The following is a 21,191-nucleotide window of genomic DNA, read 5'->3' on the forward strand; positions in this document are numbered from 1 at the left end:
TTTCCTGATAATTTTTTATTTCACTTTTTAGCATATTCATGCTATAATATTACTATAATAAGAAAAAATTCAAACTTACTCAAGCCTCTAACCAGTGTGAAAAAGGTAAAATTCAAAACAACAAATGTTTTCTGAACACCTTCTGTGTTCTTCATCAGGTAATCTAGCTGTATTCTTTCTTCTGGAGCACCGTCACAAAGTTTTTAAAATAAATCTAACAATGATAGTTCGATTGTCCAGTGCCCATTGCACACGCATTGTTCCCCGCTGTTCAGATTCGCATTAATTCTTCTCATACGCATGTATTTTTCCTATACGATGCAATATTCTTACGTTTGATATTACATGTCCCCGTGCATCATCTGTTATTAAATAAATCCTTAAGAATCTTTATGCAATAAGGCCTGCCAAAGCCAACGAAAGAGCCATTTCCTCCCAAGAATTAATGCACTCAGATGAAGTGGCCTTATATATATATCTCAGCACCTTATATATCTTTACAGCCTCCAGCCATTTGAGGTGGTCCATCCATGTTGTTTTGACTATTAGCACTGCCCCTTCAAAGTCCACAGTAATGCCTGGGTCAGAAACATATACTGAGAGTGACATGGTAGCTCTGTTGTATTGTATGTCTGATTTGTGTTCTCTTATTCTTACCCCCATCAAGCATTTCATTGATCCCATGTAGATCAAATCCCTACTGAATCTTTCATCCCTAACAGGGATTCGATAGATGCCTGGCAATTTAATCAGATCAGATGGGTCCTTTCCATTACGTAACATGTCAAACATAGTTGGGCCTCTCTTGTATGTAATGATGACATTACATTTTTTGGCGATAGTTGTATATACAGATCTCAAGACGGGGTTGAATGTAAGCAAAACCCTTTCAATATCAATACCGTGGTTGTCCCCCAGTGTCAACACAGAGGTGTTCTGAGACATTTGTGCTCTTTTGTGGCATTCTGAGATTCTCGGAATAAGATTGTGGTAGCCATGTGTATCGGCAATCTTCTCAATGTGTGTTAACTCTTCCCTAAGAGCCTCTTGAGTAGATGAATAAGTGTATGCTCTTCTAACCAATGATCTAAAAGCAGCTAATTTGTATTGGAACGGGTCAAATGAGTCACTCGGTATGTATGTGGGGCTTGCACATGGTTTATGATAGACAGTAGTGTGGATGTTGGGTCCCTGAATCCTGATATCAACATCTAAGAAATGAACATTAGTGTCGCTGTATTGATCCACTTCAAGTGACAGCCATAGGGATTATCATTCATCGCTTCAACAAACTGTGCCAAGTTTGGTGTTGTTTTCCATATAATAACAACATCATCTACGTATCTTCTATATAGCATGATGTCCTGATTTTAACATTATTGATCCACTTCAAGTGACAGCCCATAGGGATTATCATTCATCGCTTCAACAAACCGTGCCAAGTTTGGTGTTGTTTTCCATATAATAATGTGACAATCTGACGGTGTTCTTGAGATAATTAATATAATTTTAACGTAATAAATAATATATTTGAATTTCACTCAACTATATAAAAAGAATGATAAAATTTGGAATAATTAATAAAACATAACCTAATAAAGTTATAAATTTTTACATCCTGTGAAACTGCTCTGTCATGTAGCACTTTTTCTAGAACTGAGGATGTTTTGCTTCCTTCCTCCACGCCTCGTATCTTGGAATTTTGCACGCCACCTGCTGAAATGTCATAACCAATTTCTAAGAAAAATATTATGAAATAATTGGGGATAAAAGGGCTGATTAGCAGACTCTCGGGGAGTTCGTTCAGAAATTGCCATAGTGAGAGCTCCCAGTCAAACGACTGAACCTGTCCCGACTCCACCTTCCTTCGAAGAGATCAACAAGGGTCAACATGAACAACGAGGTAATATGATTGTAAACCCCTCTCTCTCGGGTTAGATTAATTTAACATAGAGATAAGATTCATCCATACCTAGGTATCCCCCATATTGTTATTACTTTGTATTATGTTATTCCTTTATATCCATTATATTGTAGTATTGTTAGTAATAATTAAACTGTTAATTTTATATTTAATGTCCTTCTTGTCTAGTATTCATTACTTATGCACAACCCACACAGAATCTTACCACTCGGGTTCTGAGAAAAATTAAGCCATCCAGTGACAAAGTGAGCAGGTCTAACAGATCTGACGACTGGACCCTTGACCCTCGTCCGTATTCTCACAATAACAATGTCATCTACATATCTTCTATATAGCATCATGTCCTGCAAGAATCTTGGAAAGGTCCTAGACTCGAGTTGTCTCACCATTAACTCACATAAGTCTCTGGACACCAGACTGCCTATCAGGACCCCTCTCGATTGTGAATATGTTATGAATAAGAGAACACAAATCAGACACAATACAACAGAGCCACCAAGTCACTCTCAGTATATGCTTCTGACCCAGGCATTACTGTGGACTTTGAAGGCGCAGTGCTAATAGTCAAAACAACATGGATGGACCACCTCAAATGGCTGGAGGCTGTAAAGATATAGAAGGTGCACACTTCATCTGAGTGCATTAATTCTTGGGAGGAAATGGCTCTTTCGTTGGCTTTGGCAGGCCTTATTGCATAAAGATTCTTAAGGATTTATTTAATAACAGATGATGCACGGGGACATGTAATATCAAACGTAAGAATATTGCATCGTATAGGAAAAATACATGCGTATGAGAAGAATTAATGCGAATCTGAACAGCGGGGAACAATGCGTGTGCAATGGGCACTGGACAATCGAACTATCATTGTTAGATTTATTTTAAAAACTTTGTGACGGTGCTCCAGAAGAAAGAATACAGCTAGATTACCTGATGAAGAACACAGAAGGTGTTCAGAAAACATTTGTTGTTTTGAATTTTACCTTTTTCACACTGGTTAGAGGCTTGAGTAAGTTTGAATTTTTTCTTATTATAGTAATATTATAGCATGAATATGCTAAAAAGTGAAATAAAAAATTATCAGGAAAAAAATAAATTAAGAAAAAAAAGCATTAATTAAAAATTTTTAAGTCAACAAAACACCACCTGGACAAAAACATGTGAAACTGACGATAGACAATTTGCTGCCATCAAGTGCTGACATCTGTTGTTGATAAATTTTTAAAAAATTTATTTTTACTAGGATGCCTATAAATCAGTACCTTCATGGTTTTGCTTAACAATGGGGTACCGACCGATCAGTACCCTCGAGAAGAAAGGGTTAACTGTTAATTACTGAGGCCAATACTCAAACAAGGCAAATTTACAATTTTTCAATTTGTTGTTTACATAGCAGTGTAGGATGACATCAAACATACCTTTGGTCATCTTCCTCATCTCAGTCAGAATTTCTTTTTTGGTCTTATTTTTCTATCTGTCCAAGAGCAGTTTCCAAAATTCCTCAACTTGCCAGCTAGGTGCAGCAGTAATGCCTCTGTTGAGAAAATTCTCAAGATTGTACATTTTTAATTTCTTTTAAATAGTTTTTTTTGTTTTAAAATAGTACAAACCATAGAAGAACTTAGAGAAGGTTTGATGCAAAGATTTTTAACGGTGCTCTCAGCTTTATAACTACTTATAATTTTGTACTTTTTTTCTAAAGTTATTGATTTCTATTTTTTTTTTTTTTTTTCCATATCAGTAACAGTATCATCTCTTATGTTAGACATGTTGAAAGAATACATAAAATACTTAAAAGCACAAAAATAATAAAAACAAACTTATACACAAGCTACAAACAACAATACGATATCTGCTTTGAACAACGACTTATTAAGAAAACGGTCATTCACTAACTCATGCCTATGGAAATATTTCATTAATACCATCTCCCCAATGCAGTAATTAGTCAGATTGTAAAGCTGGAAACTCATAAAGCTGGAAATACTTGTATATATAATGAATATATAATGTTTGTATGTATATATGGAAAAAGTTTTAAATTTAAATATTTAAAATGATAGAATATGGATTGAAATGTATAGATATTTCATATCAACTACAATTGTTACATTTTTCAAAAATGCCACAAGTTGGTAAAATTGATGATGTAAAAACAAAGACTCTGTAGGCAATAAGGAGTTATGGTATTTATTGATAATCAAAATATTACAATCTTTTATAAAATTTTCATTAACTCAATTTTTATTATAAACTATTATTTTAAAACCACATTGACAAGAGGTTCTTGTATTTTTAAAAATAATTTTTATAATAACAGCTTCCAATCTGAATACAGTGGTGCCTTGTATAATGTACACCTCGAATAACGGACGTTGCGAACAACAGACTTTCCATTCAGCAGTTACGTTAGGTGAACAATGGACTTTCTGCCCAAGTGCGAATGATGTTTCCACTCTTTTGCTGTTGCCAATGACAATCTGCTATTTTTATAATATATTAATATTATTAGAATATATTATTAGTACAGTAGAGCAGCGATTATCCGACCCCCGATTAACCATCACCTCGGTTAACCGACCGCGTTCTAGTTGGCAAATTTAAATGTCCGCTAGTGATGTGGCGCTACAATATTTGGCTATGTCTTGGCTACTTTAATATTATTTTTACGTGTTTTAGCTGGCAACACTGGATCGACCATGAAAGGGACCCAGTATTTAAACGAGGTTTAATTTTCTAATTTTTAACAATACAATAGTGATGATTATTATTTTAAAAAAAATTTGATAGGCTTAACATGGAGGAAAATTCAATGTGAAGTAGGTTAATAGCGATATACTAATATACTAATTACATGGGATATAATAATATACTACACTAATACTGGATTTTTTCATACTTTTCGGTTATCCAACTTTTCAATTATCCGACCAACCCCAGTCCCCAATTGAGTCGGATAAATGATGCTTTACTGTATATCTGAAGTACAGAGCTCCCGTTGGGATTCGGCTTGCTCCCTTGTTTAGTACGTACATCACCTTAGTGCAGGATATTTACATTTATTCAAGTGTTGTGCAAATCATGGCTTCTAAAAAAACAGAAAGGTGATTTCAATTGAAACAAAGCAAGAAATCATCAGAAGGAATGAAAGTTGACAGAAACTTCATTGTCAAATGGGGACAGGTTCAGGAGTTTACCAACACTCATTATCCAAACACAGTTGAGGCCAACAGGATTAATGATCTCTACAATGACACCCTTGCCTGTCATTTCCGACAGGCGTTGAAGAAGAGAGAGAAACAGACCACTTTGGACATGTTTTTCAAGAAGCCAGCTGCCAAAAGACAAAGGATGGAACAAGAGGAGTTGACCCTGCAAGCCCCAGTAGCCTCTCCTGAATCTGACTCTGATTAAAAAACAATAAAAAGAGACCTGCTGCAATGTGTAAAAAGTCTGTGTCTGTATGAATGTGTGAATAAAGTGATCCTCCACCTCCTCCTCACAACATCTGACTACCCAGCATAATTGGTGACTGCTCCATTTTCATTTTTTTTTTATGGTACAGTACGGTTATTTTGTGCTGCGGAACAAATTATATGTTTTAACATGTATTTCTACAGGAAAATATGTTTCGTATAACGGACTTTTCACTTAACGGACGTTCACCTGGAACGGATTAAGTACGTTATATGAGGCACCACTGTACATTTATTCTGCTCTAAACAATCTGTTGATGAACTCAAAAATGTTTGAAAAGTTTCCAATAAATAAAAAGTATGAATTTATTTGAGTGTATTTTTTTTTATCATCAGTGGATTGTGGAATTATTTTCTGTTTTAAATTAATTTTCAGTTGATTATATTTTTATATTTAAATATTATTTTAAAAAATAATATACAAAATAATTAAAATGATTAGTTTTGCATTTTAAAAATATTGAAATAAAAGTATTAAATGCTTACATTCAAATCATTTTACTTGATCTAGATTAAAATTTTCTTTGGGGCCAAATGGTTCAGAATGTTATATTAGTTCTGATATGTTTTACATTGAAATTATCCTTGAAGCTAATGGTGAAGTCAAAGATTCAAAAATAGCTCATCATGGTGATCCATTGGTTTGTATTATTTCATGAAAAATTATATAAAAATTTTTTATTAAAATTATTATAATTGTATTTTTTTTAACTCCATATATAGAGTTGTTCTGAATTAACTAAAGTATTAAGGTAAATAAAAAATTTTTAATTTTCTAAGTTTTCTCTATAATGGAAGTGAAGTTAAATTATTATTTTTATGTATATATAGAAGTGGTGATTTTTCTGAATTCACCAAACATCTGGAAGGACTTTCAGCAATATATCAGTTGAATGCTGATAAGTATGTATGTTTTAAATATAACAGTTAAATAATAATAAAAATAGAATTAAAAATATATTTTTTACTTTTACAGGAAACAAAAAACAAAAGCATACTTAGCTCTTCATGCTCTCGAAATAGATTTAAGTACATTAGCACAATTACAAAGGTAAGAAAATTTTTAAAATTTGACTTTATCATATGATATAAATTAATATCAAAAGAATAACTAAAACATTATATAACTTACTAACAAAATTAATATGATATATTGTAAATTTAAAATAAATTTTATTATGAAATAAATGTGCACCAATTTGTACATTTTTTAGAATCAAATAAAAGAAACCTTATTTTTGAGAAAAATTGAATTTATATTTTGTATAGTTTTTGAAAGACAAATATTACTGATTCTTAACCCACAACCACATACAGTAGTAGTGATTTTCTGCATTTACTAGTATTTTGCCACAATTTTTCATTAGATTTACTTAGCTATGTTTTCATGATATTCTCATGCTACATGCTATCCAATTGACTGTATAAAAATTTCAGTAAAAAAAAATTTTTCTGCTTATCATAGACTCACAAAAAACTGCTGCAGAAAATTGTCACCTTAGGCATGCAATCACATAATTTTTTTTTACATTATTGTATGCATTAAATGGTGATTTTTCTGCTCTCAGGCTTATTAAAATTTCCCCAAATATGATTATGACATTATGGATGTTTGTGAACTAATCATGATATTGCATTACTATGAACTTGAACACTCATAACAACTCCAAAAGATAGCTAAGGTGTGCTATGATCTTTAACAATTTAAATTTTTTTACAGCTTTATTTTGTGCCCAAAACTTACAGAAAAATCATTTTCTGGTTCTTTTAAGAAATACTTCAGTCTTTCCATCATTTATTTCCAACTGATCTTGTTTCAAATTAGCCCACACTATTACAAATTTTAGGAGTCTTCCTATGGGAGATATTCAAGTATTTGATGATAAAAGTCTGTATCTTATTGACAAGACTGTGTCTTGTTTATAAAATCGTACAGCCTGCAGTGTTATCAGCTTAGAGGTATGAAGGAGTACATGTCAGGAGTTGCAATTTGGCAAAGAGTATTAGGTGCCCAAATCATGCATGCATAAAAAACCCAAACTTGTAGTTAGTCAGGGCACTGAGAAACAAGTCAAAATAAAATACAAAATGGCAACTCTCTCTACAAACAGGCAAACCGAAGTCAGATGGTGAGAGTACAACCCACAGTCGTTCTATGAAGTGGACTCTGACCCTAGGACTGAACATGTAGTATTTTCTTTGTTAAATAAAATTTGTATTCTAATTTTGTAAATTTGGGAATGCTTCAAATATGACATTAAAACAGGGTTTTATGTTGTTACAAGTAGGTTTTTTAACATTATCTAGTATAGTAAAATCGTGGGACCAATAGAAATTTGATGTTATATTAGGGTTGTCGTTAAATCTGATGATGTTATAATCAGGTTAAACTGTATATTGTGTGTGCAAAATAAAAAAAATAATTTTGGACAATACAATAGCCACAATTATTTTTTCAAAAACGGGAAATTTTTTTATGCATCGACAAAAATTCAACCCTGGCCAACACGCAATGGAGAGAAATTTAGAAATTGGATAAGTTAATTTAATCGAAAATGCATTGTGGATGACCTTGTGGTTGTGACTAGCAAAGTTTGAATGAAAATTAAATTGTTCCTCATCTAACTTAGAGGAACAGTTAGCTGATATATCATTATGAACACTTGTTACTACACAACTATTACTGCTATGATAACAATAACTAACTTTACCAGATGGCATACAATATGAACTCCATTCCACATATGCATCATAATTGTTGTGCAAGTATACCAAGACATGGTAGCAGGTGTAACTTATTTTTTGAATCACCCTTGTAATATATTATGTATATTGTTTCTCTAACTTGTTGTTGTTTAAAATAACTTAACTCAAATTTTGAAATAATCAATTTTATTATTTCCATAAAAAATTCTTAAAATTTGATTCCAAATTCAGTTATAAGATGCACCATGGCATCTAAACTAAAGAAATATGTTAGATAGATTAAATTGCATTATGAAAAATATGCTGGAATAATATTTGAAAATTTTCTTGATATTTACAGTGAAATAGAGTTATATTCTTTATGAAAAATTTGTTTCAAACAAATAAATAAAAGTATTCAATTAATTGAGCAATATTGATATTGAATAATAAATGAAATGCTGATATTGGCATTTGCATTATGTTTAACACATATATATTAATTTTGGAAAACAAGTATTTGAAAAATTGATAATGAGAAAATAATTTTATGAAATAGTTTTTCTAGAATTTAATAATTTTACATCAATTAATCAGGTAGAGGAGTTCTTGTGAAGAAAATCAAAAATGCAACTCTTGCAAATTAAGCTTTACAAAATATATTTCTGAATTCTTTTAAAATGAATTTTTCAAATTTATAAGTACTTAAAGATGCTTTTCACTTACAATAAGTGTGATCTGAGTGTCTCTCCTAATTTTTAATTTTTGAGAATTTAAAGATGATAGTGATTAAATGTTATTTTGATGGCAATTATAATTTAAGACCTTATGAATATGAAAATTATATTTATCTATATTGTAATTTCAAAACTAATAAAATTTCTTTCTTTCTAGTACAATAAATGATCCTACCAATTTAGTTCATAAGTCTCCAGTTGGTATTTTACAGTTAAGACAAGGAGGTAAGACTTTCTTAAAACTATTGGAAATATAATTAAATATTGAATGTGGCTATTTATACATATAGTTTCTGATCATTAATTATATATGTTAGTAATTTTATTTGCTATGGCTCATATAAAATACAATAATTATTTTAGCATTAAACAAACTTTTATCACAGTATTTTATAAAATACTTTTCAAAAATTTGGCAAAACAATAAGTTAAATGGAAAAATTGTTTATATATAAATTTTTGAGTTTTTTTATATATAGTCTTTGTTTATATATAAACAAGTAGTTTTTTACCTACATTTATTACAGATAATGTTATTGAAATGATTTTCATAGTCTGATGATTAGTAGTTGTATGATTTGAATAATCAAGTTTTTATTTAAATCGGGTGTCCATCCCATGGCCCAAGGCAAGTTCCAATGCGGCCCAATAAATGTGTAAATAAAATTTACAATTTTTTTTATTATTTATTTATTTCAATGGCATAAACCTCAAAAAAAAAGTTTCANTATTAATATCTTTAGTTTTAAATACAATATTTTTTAATACATTTTATTAGAAAAATTTATAAGAAAGAAAATAGCATATATCAGAACTGACATATAAGCTTGATAATTTATAGCTTTTTGTCAAAATTAACATTGTCTAGTTACCTAGTTTTTTGCTGGCACTGAGACAGAAAACAATTTTTGAGTTCATCTGTTGAACTCAAAAATTGTTTTGTACAACTCTATATAACACTTATGCATGTTTGTTTATTTGTTGTGAAATTATCACACATTATATCAAACATTTGTTTGAAATCAAAACTTTATTTTGCTATGAACTAGTATAATGAACTAATATACTTTATTCACTTCATATCGAACAAGAATATAAATTTTTGTAATAAACATATGATTATCAGTAGTAATACATGTAACATTTGCTGATATTTTAGATTAAAATAAAAAATATATAAAATGTCAGAACTGAAGGTCACAACTTGAATATTTATAACACGTTGACTTATTATAGCTGAATAAACTTATTATAGCATGAATGAACTTATTATAGTATAACTTCTACACGCACACCGGGCTGTGTATAATAAAAATTCAACTAACTCAAGCCTCTAAACGGTGTGAAAAAGGTAAAATTCAAAACAACAAATGTTTTCTGAACACCTTATGTACTCTTCATCAGGTAATCTAGCTGGATTCTTTCTTTTGGAGCACCGTCACAAAGTTTTTAAAATAAATCGAACGATGATAGTTTGATTGTCCAGTGCCCATTGCACACGCATTGTTCCCCGCTGTTCAGATTCGCATTAATTCTTCTCATACGCATGTATTTTTCCTATACGATGCAATATTCTTATGTTTGACATTACATGTCCCCGTGCATCATCTGTTATTAAATAAATCCTTAAGAATCTTTATGCAATAAGGCCTGCCAAAGCCAACGAAAGAGCCATTTCCTCCCAAGAATTAATGCACTCAGATGAAGTGTGCACCTTCTATATCTTTACAGCCTCCAGCCATTTGAGGTGGTCCATCCATGTTGTTTTGACTATTAGCACTGCGCCTTCAAAGTCCACAGTAATGCCTGGGTCAGAAGCATATACTGAGAGTGACTTGGTGGCTCTGTTGTATTGTGTCTGATTTGTGTTCTCTTATTCATAACATATTCACAATCGAGAGGGGTCCTGATAGGCAGTCTGGTGTCCAGAGACTTATGTGAGTTAATGGTGAGACAACTCGAGTCTAGGACCTTTCCAAGATTCTTGCAGGACATGATGCTATATAGAAGATATGTAGATGACATTGTTATTGTGAGAATACGGACGAGGGTCAAGGGTCCAGTCGTCAGATCTGTTAGACCTGCTCACTTTGTCACTGGATGGCTTAATTTTTCTCAGAACCCGAGTGGTAAGATTCTGTGTGGGTTGTGCATAAGTAATGAATACTAGACAAGAAGGACATTAAATATAAAATTAACAGTTTAATTATTACTAACAATACTACAATATAATGGATATAAAGGAATAACATAATACAAAGTAATAACAATATGGGGGATACCTAGGTATGGATGAATCTTATCTCTATGTTAAATTAATCTAACCCGAGAGAGAGAGGTTTACAATCATATTACCTCGTTGTTCATGTTGACCCTTGTTGATCTCTTCGAAGGAAGGTGGAGTCGGGACAGGTTCAGTCGTTTGACTGGGAGCTCTCACTATGGCAATTTCTGAACGAACTCCCCGAGAGTCTGCTAATCAGCCCTTTTATCCCCAATTATTTCATAATATTTTTCTTAGAAATTGGTTATGACATTTCAGCAGGTGGCGTGCAAAATTCCAAGATACGAGGCGTGGAGGAAGGAAGCAAAACATCCTCAGTTCTAGAAAAAGTGCTACATGACAGAGCAGTTTCACAGGATGTAAAAATTTATAACTTTATTAGGTTATGTTTTATTAATTATTCCAAATTTTATCATTCTTTTTATATAGTTGAGTGAAATTCAAATATATTATTTATTACGTTAAAATTATATTAATTATCTCAAGAACACCGTCAGATTGTCACATTATTATATGGAAAACAACACCAAACTTGGCACGGTTTGTTGAAGCGATGAATGATAATCCCTATGGGCTGTCACTTGAAGTGGATCAATAATGTTAAAATCAGGACATCATGCTATATAGAAGATACGTAGATGATGTTGTTATTATATGGAAAACAACACCAAACTTGGCACAGTTTGTTGAAGCGATGAATGATAATCCCTATGGCTGTCACTTGAAGTGGATCAATACAGCGACACTAATGTTCATTTCTTAGATGTTGATATCAGGATTCAGGGACCCAACATCCACACTACTGTCTATCATAAACCATGTGCAAGCCCCACATACATACCGAGTGACTCATTTGACCCGTTCCAATACAAATTAGCTGCTTTTAGATCATTGGTTAGAAGAGCATACACTTATTCATCTACTCAAGAGGCTCTTAGGGAAGAGTTAACACACATTGAGAAGATTGCCGATACACATGGCTACCACAATCTTATTCCGAGAATCTCAGAATGCCACAAAAGAGCACAAATGTCTCAGAACACCTCTGTGTTGACACTGGGGGACAACCACGGTATTGATATTGAAAGGGTTTTGCTTACATTCAACCCCGTCTTGAGATCTGTATATACAACTATCGCCAAAAAATGTAATGTCATCATTACATACAAGAGAGGCCCAACTATGTTTGACATGTTACGTAATGGAAAGGACCCATCTGATCTGATTAAATTGCCAGGCATCTATCGAATCCCTGTTAGGGATGAAAGATTCAGTAGGGATTTGATCTACATGGGATCAATGAAATGCTTGATGGGGGTAAGAATAAGAGAACACAAATCAGACATACAATACAACAGAGCTACCATGTCACTCTCAGTATATGTTTCTGACCCAGGCATTACTGTGGACTTTGAAGGGGCAGTGCTAATAGTCAAAACAACATGGATGGACCACCTCAAATGGCTGGAGGCTGTAAAGATATATAAGGTGCTGAGATATATATATAAGGCCACTTCATCTGAGTGCATTAATTCTTGGGAGGAAATGGCTCTTTCGTTGGCTTTGGCAGGCCTTATTGCATAAAGATTCTTAAGGATTTATTTAATAACAGATGATGCACGGGGACATGTAATATCAAACATAAGAATATTGCATCGTATAGGAAAAATACATGCGTATGAGAAGAATTAATGCGAATCTGAACAGCGGGGAACAATGCGTGTGCAATGGGCACTGGACAATCGAACTATCATTGTTAGATTTATTTTAAAAACTTTGTGACGGTGCTCCAGAAGAAAGAATACAGCTAGATTACCTGATGAAGAACACAGAAGGTGTTCAGAAAACATTTGTTGTTTTGAATTTTACCTTTTTCACACTGGTTAGAGGCTTGAGTAAGTTTGAATTTTTTCTTATTATAGTAATATTATAGCATGAATATGCTAAAAAGTGAAATAAAAAATTATCAGGAAAAAAATAAATTAAGAAAAAAAAGCATTAATTAAAAATTTTTAAGTCAACAAAACACCACCTGGACAAAAACATGTGAAACTGACGATAGACAATTTGCTGCCATCAAGTGCTGACATCTGTTGTTGATAAATTTTTAAAAAATTTATTTTTACTAGGATGCCTATAAATCAGTACCTTCATGGTTTTGCTTAACAATGGGGTACCGACCGATCAGTACCCTCGAGAAGAAAGGGTTAACTGTTAATTACTGAGGCCAATACTCAAACAAGGCAAATTTACAATTTTTCAATTTGTTGTTTACATAGCAGTGTAGGATGACATCAAACATACCTTTGGTCATCTTCCTCATCTCAGTCAGAATTTCTTTTTTGGTCTTATTTTTCTATCTGTCCAAGAGCAGTTTCCAAAATTCCTCAACTTGCCAGCTAGGTGCAGCAGTAATGCCTCTGTTGAGAAAATTCTCAAGATTGTACATTTTTAATTTCTTTTAAATAGTTTTTTTTGTTTTAAAATAGTACAAACCATAGAAGAACTTAGAGAAGGTTTGATGCAAAGATTTTTAACGGTGCTCTCAGCTTTATAACTACTTATAATTTTGTACTTTTTTTCTAAAGTTATTGATTTCTATTTTTTTTTTTTTTTTTTTTATCAGTAACAGTATCATCTCTTATGTTAGACATGTTGAAAGAATACATAAAATACTTAAAAGCACAAAAATAATAAAAACAAACTTATACACAAGCTACAAACAACAATACGATATCTGCTTTGAACAACGACTTATTAAGAAAACGGTCATTCACTAACTCATGCCTATGGAAATATTTCATTAATACCATCTCCCCAATGCAGTAATTAGTCAGATTGTAAAGCTGGAAACTCATAAAGCTGGAAATACTTGTATATATAATGAATATATAATGTTTGTATGTATATATGGAAAAAGTTTTAAATTTAAATATTTAAAATGATAGAATATGGATTGAAATGTATAGATATTTCATATCAACTACAATTGTTACATTTTTCAAAAATGCCACAAGTTGGTAAAATTGATGATGTAAAAACAAAGACTCTGTAGGCAATAAGGAGTTATGGTATTTATTGATAATCAAAATATTACAATCTTTTATAAAATTTTCATTAACTCAATTTTTATTATAAACTATTATTTTAAAACCACATTGACAAGAGGTTCTTGTATTTTTAAAAATAATTTTTATAATAACAGCTTCCAATCTGAATACAGTGGTGCCTTGTATAATGTACACCTCGAATAACGGACGTTGCGAACAACAGACTTTCCATTCAGCAGTTACGTTAGGTGAACAATGGACTTTCTGCCCAAGTGCGAATGATGTTTCCACTCTTTTGCTGTTGCCAATGACAATCTGCTATTTTTATAATATATTAATATTATTAGAATATATTATTAGTACAGTAGAGCAGCGATTATCCGACCCCCGATTAACCATCACCTCGGTTAACCGACCGCGTTCTAGTTGGCAAATTTAAATGTCCGCTAGTGATGTGGCGCTACAATATTTGGCTATGTCTTGGCTACTTTAATATTATTTTTACGTGTTTTAGCTGGCAACACTGGATCGACCATGAAAGGGACCCAGTATTTAAACGAGGTTTAATTTTCTAATTTTTAACAATACAATAGTGATGATTATTATTTTAAAAAAAATTTGATAGGCTTAACATGGAGGAAAATTCAATGTGAAGTAGGTTAATAGCGATATACTAATATACTAATTACATGGGATATAATAATATACTACACTAATAATGGATTTTTTCATACTTTTCGGTTATCCGANTATTTTGCCACAATTTTTCATTAGATTTACTTAGCTATGTTTTCATGATATTCTCATGCTACATGCTATCCAATTGACTGTATAAAAATTTCAGTAAAAAAAAATTTTTCTGCTTATCATAGACTCACAAAAAACTGCTGCAGAAAATTGTCACCTTAGGCATGCAATCACATAATTTTTTTTTACATTATTGTATGCATTAAATGGTGATTTTTCTGCTCTCAGGCTTATTAAAATTTCCCCAAATATGATTATGACATTATGGATGTTTGTGAACTAATCATGATATTGCATTACTATGAACTTGAACACTCATAACAACTCCAAAAGATAGCTAAGGTGTGCTATGATCTTTAACAATTTAAATTTTTTTACAGCTTTATTTTGTGCCCAAAACTTACAGAAAAATCATTTTCTGGTTCTTTTAAGAAATACTTCAGTCTTTCCATCATTTATTTCCAACTGATCTTGTTTCAAATTAGCCCACACTATTACAAATTTTAGGAGTCTTCCTATGGGAGATATTCAAGTATTTGATGATAAAAGTCTGTATCTTATTGACAAGACTGTGTCTTGTTTATAAAATCGTACAGCCTGCAGTGTTATCAGCTTAGAGGTATGAAGGAGTACATGTCAGGAGTTGCAATTTGGCAAAGAGTATTAGGTGCCCAAATCATGCATGCATAAAAAACCCAAACTTGTAGTTAGTCAGGGCACTGAGAAACAAGTCAAAATAAAATACAAAATGGCAACTCTCTCTACAAACAGGCAAACCGAAGTCAGATGGTGAGAGTACAACCCACAGTCGTTCTATGAAGTGGACTCTGACCCTAGGACTGAACATGTAGTATTTTCTTTGTTAAATAAAATTTGTATTCTAATTTTGTAAATTTGGGAATGCTTCAAATATGACATTAAAACAGGGTTTTATGTTGTTACAAGTAGGTTTTTTAACATTATCTAGTATAGTAAAATCGTGGGACCAATAGAAATTTGATGTTATATTAGGGTTGTCGTTAAATCTGATGATGTTATAATCAGGTTAAACTGTATATTGTGTGTGCAAAATAAAAAAAATAATTTTGGACAATACAATAGCCACAATTATTTTTTCAAAAACGGGAAATTTTTTTATGCATCGACAAAAATTCAACCCTGGCCAACACGCAATGGAGAGAAATTTAGAAATTGGATAAGTTAATTTAATCGAAAATGCATTGTGGATGACCTTGTGGTTGTGACTAGCAAAGTTTGAATGAAAATTAAATTGTTCCTCATCTAACTTAGAGGAACAGTTAGCTGATATATCATTATGAACACTTGTTACTACACAACTATTACTGCTATGATAACAATAACTAACTTTACCAGATGGCATACAATATGAACTCCATTCCACATATGCATCATAATTGTTGTGCAAGTATACCAAGACATGGTAGCAGGTGTAACTTATTTTTTGAATCACCCTTGTAATATATTATGTATATTGTTTCTCTAACTTGTTGTTGTTTAAAATAACTTAACTCAAATTTTGAAATAATCAATTTTATTATTTCCATAAAAAATTCTTAAAATTTGATTCCAAATTCAGTTATAAGATGCACCATGGCATCTAAACTAAAGAAATATGTTAGATAGATTAAATTGCATTATGAAAAATATGCTGGAATAATATTTGAAAATTTTCTTGATATTTACAGTGAAATAGAGTTATATTCTTTATGAAAAATTTGTTTCAAACAAATAAATAAAAGTATTCAATTAATTGAGCAATATTGATATTGAATAATAAATGAAATGCTGATATTGGCATTTGCATTATGTTTAACACATATATATTAATTTTGGAAAACAAGTATTTGAAAAATTGATAATGAGAAAATAATTTTATGAAATAGTTTTTCTAGAATTTAATAATTTTACATCAATTAATCAGGTAGAGGAGTTCTTGTGAAGAAAATCAAAAATGCAACTCTTGCAAATTAAGCTTTACAAAATATATTTCTGAATTCTTTTAAAATGAATTTTTCAAATTTATAAGTACTTAAAGATGCTTTTCACTTACAATAAGTGTGATCTGAGTGTCTCTCCTAATTTTTAATTTTTGAGAATTTAAAGATGATAGTGATTAAATGTTATTTTGATGGCAATTATAATTTAAGACCTTATGAATATGAAAATTATATTTATCTATATTGTAATTTCAAAACTAATAAAATTTCTTTCTTTCTAGTACAATAAATGATCCTACCAATTTAGTTCATAAGTCTCCAGTTGGTATTTTACAGTTAAGACAAGGAGGTAAGACTTTCTTAAAACTATTGGAAATATAATTAAATATTGAATGTGGCTATTTATACATATAGTTTCTGATCATTAATTATATATGTTAGTAATTTTATTTGCTATGGCTCATATAAAATACAATAATTATTTTAGCATTAAACAAACTTTTATCACAGTATTTTATAAAATACTTTTCAAAAATTTGGCAAAACAATAAGTTAAATGGAAAAATTGTTTATATATAAATTTTTGAGTTTTTTTATATATAGTCTTTGTTTATATATAAACAAGTAGTTTTTTACCTACATTTATTACAGATAATGTTATTGAAATGATTTTCATAGTCTGATGATTAGTAGTTGTATGATTTGAATAATCAAGTTTTTATTTAAATCGGGTGTCCATCCCATGGCCCAAGGCAAGTTCCAATGCGGCCCAATAAATGTGTAAATAAAATTTACAATTTTTTTTATTATTTATTTATTTCAATGGCATAAACCTCAAAAAAGATGTTTCACAAAGCTGTAAACCTTTATACATATTTTATTTTTTAATAGAAAAGAAATATTTTCAAATACTTGAAATGTGTGAATGAGGAAGGAATACTAAATAAAGCTGAAGTCGTGACTCAAAGGATTATAGCCCCAAATTTGGGAAAAGAAGAGAAAGGCAAAAAAATAAGAATTGAGAAAGGTTGGAAAATTAATGATCCATATTTGCAGAACAGAAGGTCTATTTAACTTTTTCACTTCTTTATTTTTTGATCTTTCTGTTTTTTCTCTGAATTTAAGTCTATAATTCTTTGAATACCAACCCTAGCTTTATTTAATATTCTTTTTAGCGTTGCAAGATTTGGCAACTTTGCGCCAAATTTGGCTATCCATTTTTTAGTTTGGTGTAAAAAATATAATTTGGCGCATTGGCTACTTTTTGGGCTATATATATTTATAAATATATTAGTTGAATAAAAATGCACTTTAAAATGGTGTTTTGTCATTTTTTATTAATTTCTAGACCCAAATAAAACAAATAAATTTTTGTTTGTTTCCTTTATAATAAATGAATTTATCTATTTCTAAGTAAAAATTGAAAGTGTCTGTAAAAGTAATTTTTTAAAATATCCTTTTTCGTGATAAAGTTTTAATACTTATTACTATAATCTAGACATGTAAATTTTTAAATATACAAGTATATTTAAGGATTGGTCCACAATAAACTTGTGGCCCAGAATCCATGACTTCTTCCAGTGTGGCCCAGAGAAACAGAAAGGTTGGACACCCCTGATTTAAATGAATCAATCATTCAGATCTTTAAAATTTCTTTTGCAATTTCTTAAATGCTTGATGATGATATCATTTTTGACATTAAGTATAACAGTACAAAATTGCAAACAATTTTTAAAATTTTATTTTTAATAATATACTATTTTAAATGATAAGTTAATAGTTCATTAAAGTGTGTAAATCCTTAAAAACTGAAACCTTTATCAGTTGTTCACCATAGGAACAAAGCTAGACACGACAACTAAATATCTCATTTAATTAGCAACTGTTTTTATAGCATGTGACAGGAAACCACTTGACTGTCTATTACATTATTTCCAGTGCAGTAAAATTGTTTTTTTTTTAGGGATGAAAATAAATTTTTGATGCAAAATTTCATTTGTAGAGCATTTTTGTAACTATTTGAGCAATTTTTCCCTCTGTCTTAAGCTTAAAAGGTATCAAAAAAGAAATATGTGAATTGTTGAAATGATTTTGAAATCATTGAGATATTTCAATTGAACAATCTATTTACTTACATTCTAATGAATCCAACATCAGTATTTTAGAGCATCAAGTATTAGGTATCAGACAATTTGCCCTTGCTAATTTGAAATTGAATTTTCCTACTGCTTCATTGCCATGTACGGTGAGCTGTTTATAAACTTGTCAACATTTAACCAGTCTAATGTACCAAAATCAGAATTCAAATCTATTCAAATGTTCCAAATGTCTATTCAACTTAAACACAATATGCATCATCACATTTTTTTATTTTGGTTATCTTTAAATAAAACATTACCTTTTTTACAAAGACATTTATTCTATGAGGTAAGCATTTCTTAAAATTACTTTAAGAACTAGGGTTTGGGCAGTCTCGACATTCTCAAAGTCCTGGGACATGAGACAACCCACGATCAAAATTCCGAGACGTCCCGGGACTTCGAAACTTCTCGGAATAAAATTAGAATCGAGTTCATTTTCGGTGAGATGTGTTAATAAAAAGGCAATTTTAGTAAAAATCAACATTTATTGAACATAAATTCAAATCCTAACATTTATAACATTAATTAAAGTCTAAACAGTTCGTATGTTTAATTCTTATAATTATAGATTCGTTTTTTGGCAGTGAAATCTTAAAATCATAAAACCAACTTAGTAATCATACTAATCATTAATAATCATCACCTAGTTTCTATTCATTAGTTATATAAATAATATAATGAACTAGCAATTAGACATCTTTTCTGATTTAATAAAATAGGCATTTAAAAACATTTGCAGAGCATTCACAGTTTGTCCGACAATCTGTTTCTGATTTTTGTAATAATGCCTCAGGACAAGGAGAACACACACTCATTTTCAACAGATGTCGGTTTTATTGTGTTTAAAGCTTTATAAAGCAGTTACAAACTTTCAGTACGTTTTTCGGTTTCTTCAAATAATTGGAACTCCTTTTTAAATGCTGCTCTTGATCTTTTTGCAAAAATTTCGGGTACATTTTCTTCGATTTTTTTGATTGCCTGTTCCATTTGACTTTGAAACGGGACTTTGACAACTCATCGGGTTCGTTGTGTACTGTAGAGCTACTGGTAGTGGGTTTGGCATCCATTACAGTCGACCTCCCTATAATGTGGGTTCCTATAACGTAGCGAAAAAATTGCTACAGTATTCATATAAAGGGACTCGTAAAACGTCGTGACAAGATTGGTCGAATCTGGACCAATAGTGGATGAGCAGCCGAACTACTTTCCGCTGTCCAGCACCACGCTACGGAAAGTTTAGGCGGGTAAATTGAGTTTGCTATCGTCTGTACAGTATTATATGTAAATTATATATAAATTAGGTATTGTACATATCTATATATATAAAAATGAATGTATGTGTCCTTCATGCATTACCACACCGTTTATCCGATTACCGTGAAACTTTGGGAAGTTGTTTAATATACTCCAGCGAAGGTTTGTGGCGTAGTACGATTGCCATGAAGCTTTGGGAAGTTTTTTTTAATACACTCCCGCAAAGGTTTCTGGCATTTACCCTACGATAGATGGCGCGCATTTACACGAGCGTTCGAGCACAGTGTGTTCGATCAATTTCAAATTGTGAAGACCATTTCCCCCCTTCAAAAAATATCTCTATATATGCATTTATTATTTACGATATTTGTTATAATTTTTGTTTAATCACTTTATTTCAACTTTTTTTTTGCTAATTACGTAATCGCTCGAACTTTGTTAAAGCCTTAACTGTATCATGAACAACAACCGAAGTTGTAGAAGGAAATTCGCCTATTTTACCGATCTAGGGATCCCCCTTTTCCAAATTTTAATATCAACTCAAAATAATTTAAAAAGACAAATTACAATAAAACGGTTTATTATCCAACTATGAGAAATTTCACAACACGCCAAGGAAGAGAGGAATGAGCAATTAAATAATCAAAATTATGAAGGATTAAAAAATATATATAAAAATGGGGAATATCGCAGTTCTAACAATTTCTGCGAGTATGTGGGCTAAATTTAAAGAATCCGTGCTTCTCGCTTGGACAACTGTATGTGGCTGGCTCACGCGTCGGAAAACCTTTTGATTTATTCGTGTACGCACCAGACGGAAAAACAAAAAATATCGTGTATCCACAAAGCACTCCAATAAATAAATAAAATTGAAACGACACTTTGAAATGTTTTCCCGATGAAAATGAATAATAATAATAAGTTTCAATAAAAAT

At 31.1% G+C, this 21,191-nt stretch overlaps 1 protein-coding gene across 2 annotated transcripts in view; it reads left to right on the top strand.

Moving 5' to 3' along the window:
• Positions 1-21,191, top strand: part of LOC111638836 (mediator of RNA polymerase II transcription subunit 1-like) — a 92,224-nt gene that overhangs the window by 33,462 nt on the left and 37,571 nt on the right. Inside the window, exons 5-9 of one of the 2 annotated variants that reach the window (XM_023384589.1) lie at positions 5,912-6,041; positions 6,124-6,152; positions 6,232-6,303; positions 6,377-6,451; positions 8,980-9,047. In XM_023384589.1, coding sequence (XP_023240357.1) covers positions 5,912-6,041; positions 6,124-6,152; positions 6,232-6,303; positions 6,377-6,451; positions 8,980-9,047 — 374 coding nt within the window. Of the gene's footprint in view, positions 1-5,911; positions 6,042-6,123; positions 6,153-6,231; positions 6,304-6,376; positions 6,452-8,979; positions 9,048-17,142; positions 17,211-21,191 lie in introns of both variants that reach the window. The other variant, XM_023384590.1, reaches the window with a different exon arrangement.

Source organism: Centruroides sculpturatus, unplaced genomic scaffold (assembly GCF_000671375.1).
Source record: "Centruroides sculpturatus isolate CEXI.00-Female unplaced genomic scaffold, Cexi_2.0 scaffold1107, whole genome shotgun sequence".
Classification (NCBI taxonomy): Eukaryota; Metazoa; Arthropoda; class Arachnida; order Scorpiones; family Buthidae; genus Centruroides; species Centruroides sculpturatus.